The 20,272-nt window shown below is 37.1% G+C and overlaps 2 protein-coding genes, 1 long non-coding RNA gene and 1 pseudogene across 4 annotated transcripts in view; 1 reads left to right on the forward strand and 3 right to left on the reverse strand.

Annotated features, from left to right (window-relative positions):
• Window positions 1-1,518, reverse strand: part of LOC148742311 (uncharacterized) — a 2,065-nt gene extending 547 nt beyond the window's left edge. The window contains exon 1 of the mRNA XM_088755219.1: window positions 1-1,518. This exon is cut by the window's left edge and continues 547 nt beyond it. Coding sequence (XP_088611345.1) covers window positions 1-1,476 — 1,476 coding nt within the window. The 5' untranslated portion in view covers window positions 1,477-1,518.
• The window catches only part of LOC148742309 (delta-1-pyrroline-5-carboxylate synthase-like), a 23,049-nt pseudogene extending 14,072 nt beyond the window's left edge, over window positions 1-8,977 (reverse strand). Inside the window, exons 1-2 of the transcript XR_015999356.1 lie at window positions 8,499-8,977; window positions 1,818-2,035 (exon numbers count right to left, since the gene is read on the reverse strand). The product of XR_015999356.1 is annotated as a delta-1-pyrroline-5-carboxylate synthase-like (transcript). The remainder of the gene's footprint in view (window positions 1-1,817; window positions 2,036-8,498) is intronic.
• The window catches only part of LOC148742291 (uncharacterized), a 356,385-nt gene that overhangs the window by 304,780 nt on the left and 31,333 nt on the right, over window positions 1-20,272 (forward strand). The gene's annotated exons all lie outside the window — the stretch shown is intronic.
• LOC148742312 (uncharacterized) lies at window positions 9,032-11,150 on the reverse strand. The gene is made up of 3 exons (XR_015999388.1): window positions 10,942-11,150; window positions 10,478-10,583; window positions 9,032-9,762 (listed from the first exon to the last, which is right to left on the reverse strand). It is a non-coding gene; the product is annotated as an uncharacterized LOC148742312 (long non-coding RNA).

Consider the following 20,272-nt stretch of genomic DNA (forward strand, 5'->3'; position numbering starts at 1 on the left):
AAAATCAGTGGGAAGTGTCCCTTGTAGTATTGTGTACTTGCTACGTAAAAGACCTATGACTCTTTCCACATGGATGCGGACACAGGCAATACCCCTGGTTGTTTCAACATCAACTGGGTCAAGTTGATCCTTGCCTTTCGTAAATGCTGGAATTACTAGTTTTGCCCTCTTGAAGGCAACACTCTCGTGTATAGTGAAGCCACGATCAGCCATCACCATGTCCCCAGGAACCAACTTACTCAATATCCCACAGTTTTCAGTCAAAAATTTGTCCGAAGTACGACCACCCCAAGCCTCAGAAACATATGAAATGGTACCTTGTGGGGTGATACCAATCAGCACCTTGATGGTGTGGTGCTTGTAGGAACTGAATGTTTGGGCTCTGGCAAGTAAATTAGTGGGTTTTTCAATAAAAATTTCAAAGCAGTCAATTATTACTGTAGTTTTCGTTCCAAAGCTGAACTTGAAGCATTGTGGCATTGTACTTATGAGACTTTCACGATCAGGCCAATGGATTAATGGGGATAACCTTATGTCCATAGTCATCAACCACGAATGAAATGTCCTGGAGACTGTGGGAACTGAGATGTTAAAGCGATAAGCTAGGTCTTGAAATGGTACATCCAATCTCAATTTAATCAGGACCATAACAAGTTCTTGAAAAGGACTCAGCGATTGAGAACGGCGAGGTGCAGACGGTGACACGAGTTCAAACACAAAGTTCAGAATTTCATATGAGGGGAGACCAGTGTAAAACAGTACTTTATCGTCGCTATTCCGGAAAAACTCTTCGTTAAATTCGACGATTCTCTTATTTGACGTAAACAGATAATCGAAGTCCTCTGTCTGTGAGCTTGCATTATAAAGTTTTCGCCGTAAAACGTCAGTCTGAGTACACATGTCGCCAAAACTTTTGGCTTCGGTCTGACAACTTTTCTCATTTTCAGCAATGCTTTGATCGGCGAACGACACATCAATTTCCCCTGTTTCCTGAATTTCTTCTTTTGATAAACCCTGATCACTGCTTAAAGTTATAAAGGATATATTGCAAGCTTGAGTTCCTTCATCATTCAAGCGGAGTTTCTTCTCCTCGATTTCTGCTTTTGTCTCGTTCAACTTCTTCTTTCGTCTACCTTTAGCTCGCTCCGCCTGATCCTGGTCTGCTTTACTGCTACCTTTCTTATCTCTCTTTGAATGTCCCAGATTTAGCGTTGGCACCCAATCAATATTGAACTTATCAAAGTCTTTTGCTGGCTGACCTGAGACGAAATGACGGCTACAAACACGGTCATTTTTTAGGATTTGCTCCGTCAAGTCATCTCTGCTTATAGCAGCTATCCACTGCGTTCGTCGCTCTAAGGAGAGCTCCTCGGCTTCCTCGCCATGATTAGTGACAATTGAAGGCACTCTAAAGAAGGAAATATCTTTATCTCGCCCGCTTCTTGAATGGCAATCCACGAATAAGCACAGAACCATCACGACTTACTTCTTCACAACTGTGTTTGTTTGTACACCAACATGGCGGATAGCAACGGTTGTCAGGGCATTGGTCACGTGAGTGAAAACCGAGAATAATATTGACTGAGATTAGATAAGAGCCCCACTGCCGATGGCCTGGAATGACGTCACTGGTCCCAGTCTCTGCTTCACTCGGACATTCGAAAACTAAACTTGACTTTGAAAAATCATAAAAAATCGCGGTTTTAACCAAACACAAAAATTTTTGGGGCATTTTGCTCAGTGCAATAGAGAGATTCAATATGGCCAAAAAAACTTTTTGGGGGTTATAGGCACTTTAAACTATTGGAAGTACAAACCTTCACTTTAGACTCCATGCCTCCCCTGCCAACACGTGACTTTTCTCCAAATTCAATATTACTGACGTCCGCTGACCTGAATGTGTCTAGAAGGCGAGACTCAGGCAAGTCGGGAGGGCCGCTGTAAATGCCCTGTACATCTGATGATATCAACAGCAAATCTTCAGTTTCACCAATAGCAAGGAAGATAAACTATCATTGTCCTTTACACCTATCACCTGATGAAAACAACGAGAATCGAATCTTTTTTAAGAACAGAGGAATAACAGTCATGTTATTATCAAATCCACATTTACGTACTTATACGTTGAAGCTTAACAGTTCATTCATTCACTCATGCATTCATTCATTTAAAGTAACATCAGGAAGTCACAGGGGAAAGTTAAGTAAAACCCCAGAGCAATTGCCTATTACTTTCAGCACACAATTGAAAATTGCTCTAAAAATTTTATCTACAGCTAAGATTCATACATGCTTAGAACACCTGTTGATTTGTATGAGGATACAGTGATTGCTCTCAATTTTGTTAGTGGCTATAGGGGAATCCTTGTTTACAATATTTGCCTCATTAGCATAAGCAATTCAGTTTCTGATGGAGCTAAAAATAAATCAGTTCTGAAAATCGAAAGGTCAAAGTACGAGCCTGATGCATTGAATACTTTTTGTGCAACACGGGTTTAAAAACTCAAAATTTTACATAGAATATATGATCTCATTAGCGCTTTTGCCACCCAGAAATTTTGCAGTTTTTGATGGACTATTTCTCCTTGAATATTACACCCAAAGAGCTAAAAATTTCACCACGTACTAAGGTTTTCTAGCTCTTTAGCTGCCTGAAGTCAATTTGTATCTAACAAGCTTCCTTCTTTACGCAAAGCCGTATGCAAATGAGCAAAAATGTAAACAATGACGTCAGCATGAATCCGCCTATTTGCTGGATCAAAAAAGTGCACAATTTGTTTTTGTCAGTAAAAAGTTTTCCACGCGTTTTTTTCATTCCAAATTGCATCCTATGTCGTTTGATTAAACTGACAAAATAGATGTTGAGAATTTGAGAATTTAGCATCACATCAAGCTAAAAACTCTCTGACTGATAAGTAATGTCTGCAGCTCCTACGATCTGATGAACACTGAATGCTGGTTAACCCTGCGGGTAACAAGCATCTAATTCTTCTTACAATATGACTGCTGAATCAAACATTACAGTACTGAGAATAAAGCAAATGATCACCAACTGCAGAAGCTACTGATCGTTCAACAAACTCTCCTAGTCAGTACCGTACTGGTGAACAGTGTGGAGAATTTGCTTACTGATATTGTAAGGACACTTGAGATATCTGTTAATCTCTTCTAAAAGTCCACTGACTAAGATTATAAACAAGATTTTCACTACTAGGCTGCTTTCTGTAACAAAATTTCAAAGTTTTTTCACTAGAAGAACAGCTCGGAAAGAGTGTATTTTGCATGACTGTTTACAATGAGCATGCAACAAGGCTTTGAAATCAACATAAACATAGACATATTGACAGGAACAGCAAACAATCCTATGAGTGAGATTAATTCAGACCAAGACAGAGTCACCAAGGAAACTAAAGATAAATTGTGATAAATTGTGCTTAGAATTGGTGGACCCTAATGAACTCCAAGAAGTGATCAACATGTAACTTCCCCCAATAATACTCAGTAATATCCAGCTAACAGGTAAAGATAACACTCAAGACTTATCAAGTAGAATTTGTGATTGTGATATAACACCAAATTCTTGTAACTAATTTAAAGGAAATGTGTAGCAGCTAGAGGGGAGAATTAGTGCATGTAAGAGAAGAAGACAGTGACAGTGTTAGAAAAGTCAATTGTCTAGCTTTTCACTACATTCTCACTGAGCTAAATTCTACATAAAACTTTGTCTTAAGTTGAACTGTTTAAAAAAATTTTATTTAGTAATTAAAAATGCATTTGAGATCTGATTGGCTCATTCAGGAACTAAGATACCTCAAATGTCAAGTACATTTTTAAATGGTGAAGTACATTTTTAAATAGGGATATGTTTTAGGTTGTCTATGATGATGAGTTTCATGTTTTTTGGCTACTCTGTTCATACAATTGGACAATTTCTTTGGTTCCTTTGGCATGGCAATTCCACAATAATGTACATATAGCTTACTCATCAGCTTTCTGACAACCCTGTCCAATCATTTTCAGTTCCACTTCATTATGTGGCTACCAACAAGTCCTCCAGTACATGGAGAATCTTAGAAGAATAAGTTACAAGTATGCAACTGGGATCAAGTGGATGGGTGGTGCACACTGCCTCTTTTTGCAATTTGAGCATAATGAAGACCAAACATTAAGACTGAGTAATTATGAAGAATAACTTATACATGAGGTATCAAGTGGAACGATAGGTGCATGCATACTGTCCCATGCACTAAAAAAACAGAGATGTACAGCCCAAGAAAACTTGACTGAAACTACAGCAATGGATGAGTGTATCTAGAAATTTTTTACACTGTCTTTCCCCCTCACCCAACCCCTCCAGAGACAGTGACATTTTACCACTAAGCCAGGGGAAAGGGCACAGCCTTTCATCCTATGCTCCCCATTTCCCAATTGCTATAATAATATCCAACAGAAATTATCACTGAAACCTCTTTCATCTGCTCTCTTCAGAAATCAATGATTTTCTGCTTTAAAAAAACATATCATGATATATGCCCATGGAAGAAAATCACTGCTTAATGGTCACAAATGATTTCTACCAATTTAACTTCAGTGTTGTGTAGTTCCAAATGATATCAACACTCATACAGCAGAAGAGACCCCACTAGCCTGCAAACACTCTGACCCTGACATGTTATCAGCACTGTGGCCAAGCATTTCTTCAACCATGGGCAAGTTTAAGGCCTTGAGCAAGGCAAGCCATCTACTTGACAAATCGACAGTGGTTTAGTGTGTTCTGTACACTTATAATATCAACAATGATATTTGCCATCACAAAAGTCAAAATGTTGTGGACGCACATGAAGGCTGTCAACAAATTTTGATCACTGTGAAAATGAATTGCTGTAGATAAGAGTACAGACCACACTTAACTACTTATCAATTAATTTGTTTTAACCATAACATCAATGTCAAATAAATTGATTCTATCAGTCCGTGACTCGATCACTGCGTGAGCAGCACTGTATGTACTCTTATGGACAGTGGCAAATCGGCCAATGCCATTGGGACACTTAGAGAGTGACAAATTGGGACACTAACAATCATTGCTAGATCCCTTGAAGACCTCATTAGCTCACATTGCTCATTAAGACCTCATTATTGTCCCACTAGCAAAGTCACGCAGAAGCGCCTGTAAATTGATGGTCTGCTTGCGGGCTAAGTCCTAATGCCATTCTGAAAATTTCATTTTTGTTTCAAATGGTTTTCCTTAGAAGTTGTGCATGCTGAGAGCACCATTCCCCCTTCACTTTGCCAGGAAATGACCCTCCCTGGGGTGGATGTGAAAAGGTTCTAGAGCTGCTTATTTTAATGCCATCCACCTAATATTGCTAACTAAACTATTCTGACTTGAAAAGCATTAGTTAATTAAGTGATATTGAAAGAGCTTTGAAAAACAGAAGAAAACACATTTCATGAATGTTCCATTAAAATGATAAACAAGTCAGGAAATTTCTTAAGCAGAAAGATAAGTGTTAACACCATGAACTGGAATTAGTGATTATAACAAAAGGGCAATTACACAGCAAATTGTGTAAAATGAAAGATGTAAATATTAATGGCAGTTAAACATTTAAGTGCGCCTGTCAAATAGTGAAAACATTCAAGGGCAAATATGGTTGAAAAAATTCTAGAATAGGATATGCAGTTCATGAAATGCTTTAGCTTACATCTCTATTTGGTGAGAAAGTTATTAAATTACTTTCAATTGATGAGCACAATTCATACCAATAAATGACACCTTTTAACCATTTCAATTATGTTAATCTGCTACAAGCAAGAGAAAGAGAGTGGAAAGCCAAGCTGAGTAAAGGTGACAGAATTTGCTCAATATGTAGACAGTCGAATGGCTTAGTCAAATGTTGCAAGGAGGAGTTAGTCAAAAATTGCTAAAAAGACCCTACCACAAATTTTTAATTTAGATAAAAAATATTACTGATACAGCTGCCTTGAGTTTCTATATAGTGGATGTACAATATATCTAATTAGGCTTTAAACAGGCTTAGATTTGCAGGTCAGAAATTTGTCACAAATACCAATTACCAACAGTTAACTGTCAAATAACAGGATCCCAAATTTCAAATCTAATTCATAATAATAAAAAAAAACTTTTGAAGCTTCTGAAAGTTAGGAGACAAAAACTAAAGAGCTTATTAAGAATTTTTTTATTGAAATAGAGTTTTTGCTATGAATCATGAAGAGGAGAGATATTTCACAGACCACATACAGCTGCAAGATCAAGTACTAACTTTTCATATTAAAGGAGACAGACAGATAACTTGTAATAACCTGTTCTTAAAAACTTAATATATTGAAACCTAGAAGTATCTTAGCCAATTGATGGTAAATTTCATAAAAGGAGAAATTGTTTATTTGCTTGTTGTTGTTAATCCTGTTGTGACTAGCAGTTTGTGTGAGTGTTTTACTAAAAAAAAGCATTTTTAGAAAATTCTCACTCTCTTAGTAAATTCATTCCCCATTTTGTTTCACTCAGCTGTCTGACTACCATTACATTGTGGTCTACTGCTAAGTAATGAGAGAGAATTTCACACAGCATAGGCACATGACCTAACAGCTTCATTTACCTTCCTACATGTAAATGTTACGGTAATTGTGAAGAAGAGCTCCCCAAAAAACCTGTCGGCCGACAGTCGGCCGACAGACGACCAACTGTCGGCCGACTGTCGGCCGACTGTCGGCCGACAGTTGGTCGTCTGTCGGCCGACTGTCGGCCGACAGTCGGCCGACAGTTGGCCGTCTGTCGGCCGACAGGTTTTGCCTGAAATATAGGCTACCTGTCGGCCGCCAGTCGGCCGACAGTCGGCCGACTGTTGGTAATGTGTCGGTAACCTGTCGGTACCTTGTCGGTAGCTTGTCCGTGAAACGATCACACAATGTTAGGGATTCTAAGTTTGCCGTTACAAAAGCATATGGGTTTAAATTATGAATTTTTTAATTTGCGTTTGTCGCAGAGTGGCAAAACGAGGTATCGTGGTCGTTTTAGATCAAGAGTTTTTGGTCTGGTTTACCAGAAACGTTGAGTGATCCGATATTTCACTCGTAGAATCGTGCCTCGCTTGATACAACATCCAACATGTTTAATACGTTGACAATTGACTTTCAAGATTTGGTGGCTCCTAAAGGAGCCGTTTTGTGCGTGGTGAAATATACAAGATATTTCACTTAGTATGTAAAGAAACGTTTCTTTACATACTACCAACTTTGCCGTCGATCGGTAAGTAGGTGAAGTCTGTCGAGTCATACATCACCATTACGGATTGTTATGTCACGTTAACTGTTCGTTTTTTACACAATTTTTCTTTTTTCTTAACCTGTCGGTAGACTGTCGGCCGCCTGTCGGTCAACTGTCGGCCGACAGTCGGCCGACAGTCGGCCGACAGGTTTTTTGGGGAGCTCTTCTTCACAATTACCAATGTTACTGTAACAGTATAAATGTTAATCATAAAAAATAATAAAATTAATAATTAAATTTAATAAAAAAATATTTCAACTCAAAATCATTTCAAATAACTGGTGGTTTGATTTGTGTTCTCCTTAGTTCTACAGATAAAAATATGCCCCTACTAAGAGAATTGCTTCAACTGAAATCCTCTTAAATTTGTCAAGAGTAGAGAAGAGGATTGTGGAGGTTCAATATAGTTTTCACCTAAAGTAAAATAAAAAGTAACTCATCAAAGAGACGAAGATAATGTTATTAAGTGATGTTGAAGTCCATCTATATGCTCAAGAAAATCGTGTCATCCAATTTAAGGCAAATTCTGCCACACTTGATTTTGAAATTCAATTGAATGTCTGAACTGTGAGTGGCATTTCAATGAGTCACGAAAGTACATAATTATATCCATTCAAGTCAAATTATAGTATATTTGATTATTTGAGCATTATTATTATTATTATTATTATTATTATTATTATTATCATTGATGGTGATTTGATACAGTGTAGTGTGATCATGCAGGTGAATATATTCCTGAGAATTAAGGACTCTGATGATCAGATGACCTTCTGCTAAGGTTGTCAAAATGTCAGTCGGCCTGACTGCCTACAACTGTTCTTCTCAAGTCTACCCTCACCTTAACAATCAGAATACACAATCTAATATTTCCCCTTCAATCAGCATTCAAATTAGTTCACACATCATGTTTGTGAAGAGTAACAGTCCTGTTTCCATCGCACTCTAAACAAGTAACACACTCCCTCTCCCCTCCATTCAATGTTAGCCAAATGTTCATGGAATATCACGATACAACATTGCTTTTTTGTTTTTTGTTTTTTGTTTTTTGTTTTTTTTAGGGGGGGGGGGGCAAAATGGTGAACTTAGCAAGGGCAAAAGAGATAAAATTGAAGCAATTAGGGGTTGAAAAGATCAATGTGTCAACAATGTTGTTACCAATTGTAGATTCAAACCATAAACTGTAAAATGGATTTGATTGTACTCACCCCAGCCAAATCTAGATCCATGCCTGGAGATGATGCTACCACATCATTCTCATTTAAAATGGGAATACAGTTCATAGAGATGAACTCCTCCACTGTTAATCTCAAGTTATCCAGTGAGTATTTATCAGAAACATCCTGTTTTGTTATCAGCTAGCACCTGAAAAGCACAATCAATTTTTTTTAATAATTCTAGTTACAAAACACTTAGCTGTCAAGCTCATTTACAGGTTTTAGACACCAGATAATCAGATAATTTAACAAAAATATCACTAATTACCACCCCCCCTTGAAACAGGCACTGAAAAAAAAAATAAAAACTAAAAAACAAAAAAGTCAAATCGCAGAAAAATTGAAACTGAAAAAAATTATAAACTAAATATTACACCAAAACAATTAAAAAAAATACATAAAAATAAAAAAAACTATAAAGCTAAAAAATTTAAAAACAAAAAAAAATACAAACTACAGTGTATTGGTTGGACACTAACACTCATGCTTGAAAATGTGTGATAACAGTACACTGACTCTGAAAAAGAAATAAGTGGGACTGGGGTGAGTATGTAGAATCGAACATACTACAAATGAACGATTTGTGGCCAAAAGTTGCAGAGGAAATTAACAAATATTTGAAACCCTGACTCGAGTTGTGTTCACAGCAAAGGAAAGAAATAACACAAGCCGTGTGCGCACCAATCACAACTTTGAATGTGACTTCAAATGTGTTTTAACCTCACTATTAAAACAGATGGATACCACCTTAGGAAATATAAGATAATTATACTGACTGAGATGATCACCATTCTGCACATTTTGAAGCATTCCCATGTTCATGATTATATTTTATGTTCTATGATTTTGGCACATCTGTCAACATGAGACTTTTTGCATCACAATAAAAACCTTTATGATTATGGAATCCAAGACGCCTTTGAGGTTAGAAAGCAAATCTAGGAGTGTCAATTTGCAATTAACATAATTGACTGCTACCTTATGAAAAAATGCCTATTAATGTTAAGATTTACTAAAACTTAATTTGAATGATAAATTTCATGATAAACGTAAATATACATGTACAGTGTATGACTATATATATCTCCTGGTACATTTTGTATAGCATACCTTTTAGTGTTCAAACCAAAGTCTTAAGCCTCTAAAATTACTCCTTGTCTTAAAACCTTTACATTCAAGATATTGAGGATTTCTTGGAATTATTTGATTGCCATTCATGGTGCATGAAATTGATTCTGGTGACTTTCTGAGGAAACTAACAATTAAGTCATGAAAGTAGACTTAGAAGAAATTCATGGGTCTTGAAAGTAGGCTTTTAAAGAAATTCATGGGTCATGGAATTCATTCTGGTGACTTTCAAGGGAAATTCATGGGTCATGAAAGTAGACTTAAAAGAAATTCATGGGTCATAGAATTCATTTAGGTGACTTTCCAGGGAAATTAATGGGTCATGAAAGTAGGCTTTTAAAGAAATTAATGGGTCATGGAATTTATTTAGGTGACTTTCAGGGGAAATTTCTGGGTCGTGAAAGTAGACTTTAAAGAAATTCATGGGTCATGAAGTAAGCTTTTAAAGAAATTAATGGGTCATGAAATTCATTCTGGTGACTTTCAAGGGAAATTCATGGGTCATGAAAGTAGGCTTAAAAGAAAATTCATGGGTCATGAAAAAAATTCCCCCCATTCAAGGAAAATTCAAGGCTTAAAATATTAACCCATGAATTTTCATTTTGCAGTATTCATGGGCCATGAAATGATCTTAATGGGTTTTTCACTAGAAATTCATGGAATTGTCATAAAACTACTAACAGTTCATAGTGATATCTGTGAGTATAGAGATTCCTCATTATTTCTTCTGTGATTTTTTCCACATGATCTGTGACCCCGTAAAAATCTGTTAATACCACTTAAAGTTTGAATTTTGATAAAAATGAACCTCACTAATATCTTGCAATAGTCCTTAAACATACCTGTTCGCATGTCAGGCCATACTGCTGAAACATAGCTTCATAGAGTGATAACAATCCTCCCTGTCCCACAGGGGCACATGCTCTTGTGGTTCGTAAGGCCTTGTCACTGCAAGAACACAGTATTGCTAATATTGAGTACAGTTCTTAAGTACGTACTTGTAGGTAATAATGAGGCTCATGATAAAAAAAAAAACACTGTTCTCAGCGCTCAAAATTGCGACCAATACAGTCGCATTTGTGACTTAATTTTTATGTTTGCGACTAAAAAATTATTCCCGAGGAGTCGCAAAATTGCGAGTAGAATTAAAAAAGCCAGCAGTCGCTACTCTGCCACTATTTTTGCCGAGATAGATAAAGAAATGAAAAAATATATTGTCGTGTGCCTTGATTATCATAGACCTTTGAAGATATAGGGTAAAATTGTACCTAATTTATCCGAAATGTTGTGCACGCAACGCCATTACCTTGATCGGCCGCCATTGCAGCGATCTCTTATTCACACCTCGAGGTCGGGAAGAACGGCCGCCATCTTGGATGTCACAATGTTATGCCCAGAAAAGCTTTCTCGGTGTAAAACCCAGGGAATCACCCTAATAAAATCCGAAACCTGGATTTCAAAATACCAGATTTTGCAATGAAAAGCAAAGATTTCTCTGGAACGCACTTTCTTATTTCTGATTGGCCGTGACTTCCTCTCGACTCAGTTTCCCAGCAACCACATTCAAAATGGCGCACGGCCTTGGACTGAGTACTGAAAGTAATTGATGTCGCACTGTATAGTCAGGACGGTTCGTTTCGACAGCTGTGTTACATTTGACAACCTTTGCTGTAAGAAGAGTTTTCTCCTCTTCACTTTGTACATCGAATGTGAGAACTAACTTCAAACCCTCCTGGATGAAAATTCGAATTTATACTTCGACAGGTGAGAGGTCTTAAGAAGACTTTTAACTTATTCGATGTCTGTGAAATGTATCTCATTAGGACCACTGCGTGCTTATCCTTTAACAAATGCTGAAATTCTTCAAAGCCTCCCGACATATGTAAATGATGTGGACGGGTATTCTGAAGTTGCTCCGATTATTTTAAACATTCAAAATTCTTCCATCGAAATATAGTGCAAAGTCATTTAACCTCCCTCAATATCGGTCATGAAGTGAGGTGAGAAATCAACAAAATGAGTTAACGTGGTTCCTCACGAGTACAGACATAACGCGATATTTGTACTCCAGAAATATCCGCGAAATTCGCCCACACTAAAATAACAATTTGGCGTGTTGGATAATAATCTCGTATTAGACGTTTTTTTTGTGTAATATCACTGAGTATTTTTAGTCGTTGTTTGTATTTCGACTCGCCCTATGGGCTCATCAAAATATAGCACAACTCGTAAAAATACTTAGCAATACTACACAAAAAAAAGTCGGATGAGATATATTTATTATGCAATTTGTGTAGTATTGCTGAGAATGAATTTTTACTCATTGTTTAATTTTGACTTGCCCTATAGGCTTGTCAAAATACAGTGCAACTTATCAAAATACTCAGTGATATATACTACACAACAAAACAATATATGTATTGATGTACAGTGTGTACTAGAAACAAAATGTATCAAGAGATTCATTAACTCAAATCCTCATGAATGCAGTTTCTCAAAATAATGTAAAACATATTTTGATGACTGCTGCTACAGCTTGTATCAAAGTGTTTCTCTTCTGGTTAATTTAAGCCCCCTCAGATATATACACTGTGTTTGTAAGGCCCTTTATTTATAAGCACTCCTAAAACCCCTTACAAAGTTGTATGTGCCCAGACTATTAATTAAACCTGAGTGAGTAGTTTTATACTGTTAGTACACTGAGTATTAATGGTATTGTTTTCAGCATAGTTCTTGTAAACAGACATACTTGTTACATTTTGGGGTCCAAAGTCACTATAATGTGAATAAACTGATCTGCAATATAAGTACATCAGCATCAATGTTAGCCGAGGAAAAAAAAAACAGTCACTAATAAAACAACATAGAAGAATGAATTAGGGATCAAAATGGTGACAGACATGCTGTACAGTTGTACAGAGGCTCAGACAGACAGCTCTGTTGTCTCATCTTAATTTCTTTCTCCACAATTTTAGATTGCTTTAGCATAATTGGCACCATATCTAATAGTGCTTTGTCTCCTGTACCATTTACAATACACGTTAGTTTTACGGGTTGACTTTCTGATGGAAACTCTTATCATTGTTTAATTTTTCTCACAGTTACAATTCTCATGTGTTGGTGTCATGGCAACCACATATTTATTATAGGACACAAAGTTTTTTAGTAATTTGAATTATATTGGATTAAGCTTTCAGTAGTAATGCTGGGCATCTCTATGATAACCCTTATTGAAAATCTTTCCTTTTTAGCATTTTAGGGCAAATGAGTTAATTGTTCTTAGTTTTTTTACTGAACCTGGCTTCTTAGCTCCGTTCTCTCTCTTGGTACTACAATATCCAGTCCATTTGCAAGGGCCATTTCTTTGCTGAATTTTCATCTGCAGCTCAAATTGAATTATTTATTGAAAATTTTGATGTAAATTTGCCTCTAAATTTTGTCCATTAACATGTGGCTTTATAGCTGACAGCTGGTAATAAGGGGACTGCCCAACTAGTATCTTGAAGGCAGGGGTTCAAATCCTTTCAATGCCTGAGTTTTTTTTATTTTTTTATTTTTCTTCTAATCGTCCAATTTTTTTTTTTAGTTTTCCTTTTTTATTTATTTATTTATTTTTTTATTTTTTTTAATAAAATTTTACAGTACTCAGCAGTACACTGCAATACAATTAATACATTACTTACAATGCTGCTTTAACTTGCACTAATAACAATATGATGAATATATGAAGTTCATATATTATGAACTGCGGTTCTAGATGCGTATGATGCACGATCCTTGCAGTAGAAAGCGCTATTTATGCAATAGCGAAAATCAGACCGGAAAAAAAAAAAAAAAAATCAGGCCTGTACGGGATTTGAACCACTGACCTCTGCAATACTAGTGCAGCGCTCTACCAATTGAGCTAACAAGCCGACTGGGAGCAGGCCGTTAAGTTCATTCGTAATAAACGCATGATGATGAATTGGATATGATGATTATATGAAGTTCATATATTTTGAACTGCGGTTATAGATACGTATGATGCACGATCCTCACAGTAGAAAGCGCTATATATGCAATAGCGAAAATCAGACCTGAAAAAATTCAGGCCTGTACGGGATTCGAACCACTGACCTCTGCGATACTAGTGCAGTGCTCTACCAATTGAGCTAACAAGCCAACGTAGGGTGCAGGCCATTAAGTTGATTCGTAATAAACCCGTGATGATAAATCAGATATGATGAATATATGAAGTTCATATATTTTGAACTGTGGTTACAGATACGTATGATGCACGATCCTCGCAGTAGAAAGTGCTCTTTATGCAATAGTGAAAATCAGACCTGAAAAAAATCAGGCCTGTACGGGATTCGAACCACTGACCTCTGCGATACTAGTGCAGCGCTGTTGCTTTAATAGGTTGCGCAGTGCAAAATGAGGGAATGACCCTAAAATCCGAAGTCTGGATTTCCAAAATCCAGATTTAACCAATGAAAAGCAAAGATTTCTTCGAATGCGGTTTCTTGTTTCTGATTGGCAATGACTTCCTCTCGACTCAGTTTCCTAGCAACTACATTCGAAATGGCGGACGGCTGTGGATTGAATACTGAAAGTTAATTGATGTCCATTTGATGATAAAAATTAACGGTAAAAAACTACGACGTTTCGAAGTCTGCATGACCTCATTATCAAGTAAAATGTTAAAACTGATGTAAAATTGTAGCTCAGAGATTATATACAAATAAAATGTGATAACTTCATTAGAATAATGAGCGTTCATTGTTATTGGTGTCAGATCGTGCAGTATATGTTTAAATAAATACTTTTGCACGTATTGAGTCAGACTGCGTGTTTAACTTTGGTTTTTGTTCGCGAATGAATAACATTTCGTGGATTAGGCAGTCCATTTTCCCGCGGCATTTCTTGAGAACGGAAAACATTTTCCCCAGGCCAGCGGACGCTACACCGTGGGCCTCCCTCAGATGCTTGCCAATGACAGAAGCTTTATGTTCTTCTATGCGTTGATGAAGATGGCGTGTGGTATAACCGATATAATCCGCATCGCACGAATCACATTTAAAAGTGTAAACAACGCATTGGTGGTTAATTAAAGCGGGCTTCTCTTCTTGTATCTTGAGCTTTCCCTCGATCTTACGACTCGTGAAAACTGGTTGTAGGTCAGTTCCGATTTTCCGGCCAAGATCTTTCAGCTGATGTCTTACTGTGTCGGCCGATTTTTGGTCTTTAAATGGTAAAGTTATTCTGACAGGTTTTTGTGTAGCCGCGTCAAGTTCAGTTGGGGTTTCGTGACGGCTTTGGATCGTAGAACTCGTGTACCAGGCGATAGCTGAGTTGATGAGTTTCACTGGGTACTTAAGCTTAGTAAACATCCGCTTGAGATGCTGGCATTCCATCGTAAAAGGTTCTTTCGTTGATGACAGGCGGTAAGCTCGGTTCAGCATTGTATTCAGCAGAGATCTTTTGTAACGCTGATCGACATGGCTCTGGTAATGTAAGAGCAGTCCTGTATCAGTTGGTTTATGATATACGCTTGTTGTCAGGTGGCAACCGTTTTTCTCAATCATCATACCGAGGAATGGAAGCTTGTTGTTTTCAGCAATTTCCATTGTGAACTGTATGGCAGGATGGCATTCGTTCAATGTTGAAAGGAAAGCTGTTGCGGCTTGAATATTTGGCATCAGTAAGACATCAGCTGAAAGATCTTGGCCGGAAAATCGGAACTGACCTACAACCAGTTTTCACGAGTCGTAAGATCGAGGGAAAGCTCAAGATACAAGAAGAGAAGCCCGCTTTAATTAACCACCAATGCGTTGTTTACACTTTTAAATGTGATTCGTGCGATGCGGATTATATCGGTTATACCACACGCCATCTTCATCAACGCATAGAAGAACATAAAGCTTCTGTCATTGGCAAGCATCTGAGGGAGGCCCACGGTGTAGCGTCCGCTGGCCTGGGGAAAATGTTTTCCGTTCTCAAGAAATGCCGCGGGAAAATGGACTGCCTAATCCACGAAATGTTATTCATTCGCGAACAAAAACCAAAGTTAAACACGCAGTCTGACTCAATACGTGCAAAAGTATTTATTTAAACATATACTGCACGATCTGACACCAATAACAATGAACGCTCATTATTCTAATGAAGTTATCACATTTTATTTGTATATAATCTCTGAGCTACAATTTTACATCAGTTTTAACATTTTACTTGATAATGAGGTCATGCAGACTTCGAAACGTCGTAGTTTTTTACCGTTAATTTTTATCATCAAATGTATTTCTAAACATTCTCTGATTAATTGATGTCGCACTGTATAGTTAGGACGGTTGGTTTCGACAGCTGTGTTACATTTGGCAACCTTTTCTAAAAAAAGAAGTATTCTCCTCTTCACTCTGTACATCGGATGTGAGAAGTAACTTCAAACCCTCCTGGACGAAAATTCGAATTTATACTTGGACAGGTGAGAGGTCTTCGCTTTTAAAAATATATCTTTTGAACGCTATTATTGTGTCTTGAGATCTCAAGAAAATAAAAAACACAATCAAAAGGTAAGAAATGGCCATTTTCAAAATCAACTCAGTAATCTTGCCGCAAACCAACAACTCGCAATAACCACATCGAGCGGTTCACAAGCAGCTGCTGCTTTGGCCATTTAAAAAAAAAGAGATCATTACTTGCTCAGTAAATACAGCATTTGTAGCATCTAATTGTCCAGGCAGATCATAATTGCCATTACAAAGCGTGGTCAATGTTATTTCATAATGATGTACTTCTTACTGGCTGAGATAAGATTATAATTATGGTTTTTCTTGTTTTAATTATAACAAAGCTGGAAGCCTCTGACTACTTTGAATTCAACATTAAAATTTTAATAATTAAGAGAAAAGATGAACTTCAAGCTAAAAGTCTGAACTACTTTTTTGTTACATTCCAGCTTAATTTGTTCGAGTTGTTAAGCTTTCATTTAATTCTGTTCCAAATGTAATGAAATGAATTCAATTTCTCAAATGTAAAACATAATTATTTTGATGAGTGCTGCCACAGCTTGTATCAAAGTGTTTCTGTTCTGGTAAATTTAAGCTCCCTTAGATATAATACATTGTGTTTGTTAGGCCCTTCATTTATAAGCCCATCTAAAACCCCTTACAAAGTTGTATATGTTCGTACTATTAATTAAACCAGCAGTCTAATATACTATTACACTGAGTATTAATGGTATTGTTTTCAGCAAAGTACTTGTGCATTTTGGGGTCAAAAGTCACTGTAATGTGAATAAAACTAATCTACAGTACATGTACGTTAGCATCAATGTTATCCAAGAAAAAAAAAAAACCACAGTCACTTATAAAACAACACATTGAAGAATGAAGTAGGGGTCAAAATGGTGTGACATATACATGCTGTACAGTTATACACAGGCTTAGACAAACAGCAAGCTTGCATTTAGCTGTTACCTCAACTTAGTTTCTCTGTCCACAATTTTAGATGACTTTAGCATTAACACCATATCTAATAGTGTTTTGTCTCCTTTACTATTTACAATACATGTTAGTTTTGCTGGTTGACCTTCTGATGGAAACTCTTATCACTTTTTCTCACTGTTAAAATTCTCATGTGTTGGTGTCATGGCAACCACATAATTATTATAGAACACAAAGTTGTTTTATGTAATTTGGACCTTATCAAAATACAATTTTAAAAGTAAAATTCATGATTTCCTCCTCCAGAGACTCGAAAAATATGACGATTATATTGATTTGTCTACTTTAATAGCATAACTATAAGACCCCAGCTTGTTCTGTTTTCTTGCCTTATCTTAAATGTATTAATGTAGTTGCCGGGCAGGAAACTTGGCCTGTCCGAACGTCCTAGACGGGTAACTTTTCCATTCGGACAAGGAAAAAGATGATCGAAGTTGTGCGATTGGACAAGTAAGGCCTAGCTTATACGTCGCGCTACAGTCGAATTTAATTCAAGATCCTACAAGCAATTAAATTTGACGATAGCGCGACGTCTAAAACGAATTAAATTCGTCTGGTAAATTAAATTCGTCCTTGACGTTTTATCCGTCTTGGTAAGACGGATAAAATAGCAATAACGCGTCTTCAGTTTTAACGTCCCACTAGCGCCGCGTCGAATGAAATGCATACATTTTCTTAATGTATCTCAATTTATTTTGGCGAGCCCGCAGCGACCCGAGGCACTGCATTTGGGAAGAGAATTAAATTCGATCGTATTGATTTCGACGCATAAAACCACGCCACGGTTTACGTCGAAGGAACGACGAATTTAATGGAATTAAATTGGTCTGAATAATAAATTCCACTGAAGCGACGTATAAACTAGGCCTAAGTTGTAGAGCTCTAACGTTGCCTGACTTTGGATAAATAATAAATCATTTTTCCCGTATTTTACAACTAAGAGCCTAGGAAATAAACTTTCTTTTCTTTTTGTGCAAGCTGTGTATTTGATTTCTTCGCTCAGCGTCGCCATTGATTTCCACTTAACTGGGGCATTGTTGAACTGATAAAAAAGGGTTTTTGAAACCCTAAATTGCTGTTGCCGATTTTTTGGGACAAGTAGTTTTGTGGTCCGGACAAGTTAAATACACACGACACTTGCCCAAAGGGACAAGTGAATTGAAAAGAAAGTTTCCTGCCCTGAGGTGTAATTTGTCTAGAATTTTGAATCTCTTCTCTGTAAATCTTTTTTATTTCATATTTTTTAATATATGTATTAAACACTGCCCGCCTCGACTAGCCTTTGCTGACTGCGGGCAGTGCATATTTCTTGTAATATTGTAATATGTCATTAAACTCAGATACAATGAAATATATGAAGTTCATATATTTTGAACTGCGGTATTAGATACATATGGTGAACGATCCTCGCAGTAGATAGCGCTATTTAAGCAATAGCGTAAATCAGACCTGAAAAAAATCAGGCCTGTACGGGATTCGAACCACTGACCTCTGCGATACTAGTGCAGCGCTCTACCAACTGAGTTAACAAGCCAACTGGGAGCAGGCCGTTAAGTTGATTCGTAATAAACCCGTGAAAGTGATAAATCAGATACAATGAAATATATGAAGTTCATATATTTTGAACAGCGGTGTTAGATACATATGGTGAACGATCCTCGCAGTAGAACTTCATATATTTCATTGTATCTGATTTATCACTTTCACGGGTTTATTACGAATCAACTTAACGGCCTGCTCCCAGTTGGCTTGTTAGCGCAATTGGTAGAGCGCTGCACTAGTATCGCAGAGGTCAGTGGTTCGAATCCCGTACAGGCCTGATTTTTTTCAGGTCTGATTTTCGCTATTGCTTAAATAGCGCTATCTACTGCGAGGATCGTTCACCATATGTATGTCATTAAACTGTCATCAAAACTGTCACCTTACTGGATCAGGCATCTGCGGCAAAGTCAAACAATAAGCATTTTTCCTTATGATTCTCTAGAGTTAGGCAAGCAACTGTGGCGAGTTTTGAAAAGTTTAGAAGAAGTCTTGAGCATTAATTTACCCTCTGTTAGATCTATGACGAGGAAATATCGCTGAAATAGTCTACATTTTAAAATTTGCTACCATTACTCTGTCAGATGTTTGTTTTTGAGAGCATTATTTTGTGATTAAGGTCCTTAAAACCCATGCATTAAAGTCAAATGAGAACTATCCATTGTTGATGACTTTGATTTAATCCAGCTCCCTGACAGTTTTTAAATTTGCTTTTTTTTTCTCTAATTGCCACATTGTTGGTCTTGGTCAGGCGGGCCAACTCGAGACGCTGAAAAAATGAGCCTTACCAGTAACCTTTTCTCCGCATCTCCTTAAAGTAAATTCTCCTAGAAATTAGGCAAGATTAAGACATGAAAAGCTAAACGAAGAAAACATTATCAAAACCACCAAAGAGACGTATGCTTTTTTTAGGATGTACATAAAAGTTATGAATTCACCTGCCGACGCAAAGACAATGTCTATGTTTTTCTCGTTTCAGACTGGCTGGATTCCTAGTAGCTTGTCCGTATTTGTTTAAAGCCATTCTAGGTCCAGTAGGAAGAATAATTAACAACTATTCACAGAAGTGGAGGTGGTTAGTGGTGGATATTTACCGAGCCGCGAAGCGGCGAGGTAAATATTCACCGCTAACCACCGACACTGAGGTGAATAGTTGTTTTCGTATATACTAAAACAGTGAGATAATGTACACCACCAAAAATTGATTTTAATTCATACATTCCAGCAACGATTCCAACATTTTCCCGCGCGTAACGATCCAACACGGCTCGGATCGCGGTAAGTGATTTTTTGTTTTTGTTGTAAAACCTGCCGTCTCGTTTTTTCGCTGATAGATGAAATTTTTGAAGACATTTGTTTAGCTCTGGTAGCGACATTTCTTCAAATGGTGTTGCAATCTCTTTCTGTGGTTGAAACCATTCTGTAAAAAATACCACTCAAATTTGATTTTCAAGTGAACAAGTGAGGTTACGCAAGATTAATATGCATTTGTAAACAAAATCTTTTTCATTGGTTTTTATCGATAAACTCCCGGTTACCATTACCTTTAAACACGGCCAAACCAAATTTAGTCGCTTTCTGTGTTTTCAGGGACTGCTTCGTCGTTATTTG

The sequence above is a fragment of the Stylophora pistillata genome, chromosome 1, assembly GCF_964205215.1.
Source record: "Stylophora pistillata chromosome 1, jaStyPist1.2, whole genome shotgun sequence".
Lineage (NCBI taxonomy): Eukaryota > Metazoa > Cnidaria > Anthozoa > Scleractinia > Pocilloporidae > Stylophora > Stylophora pistillata.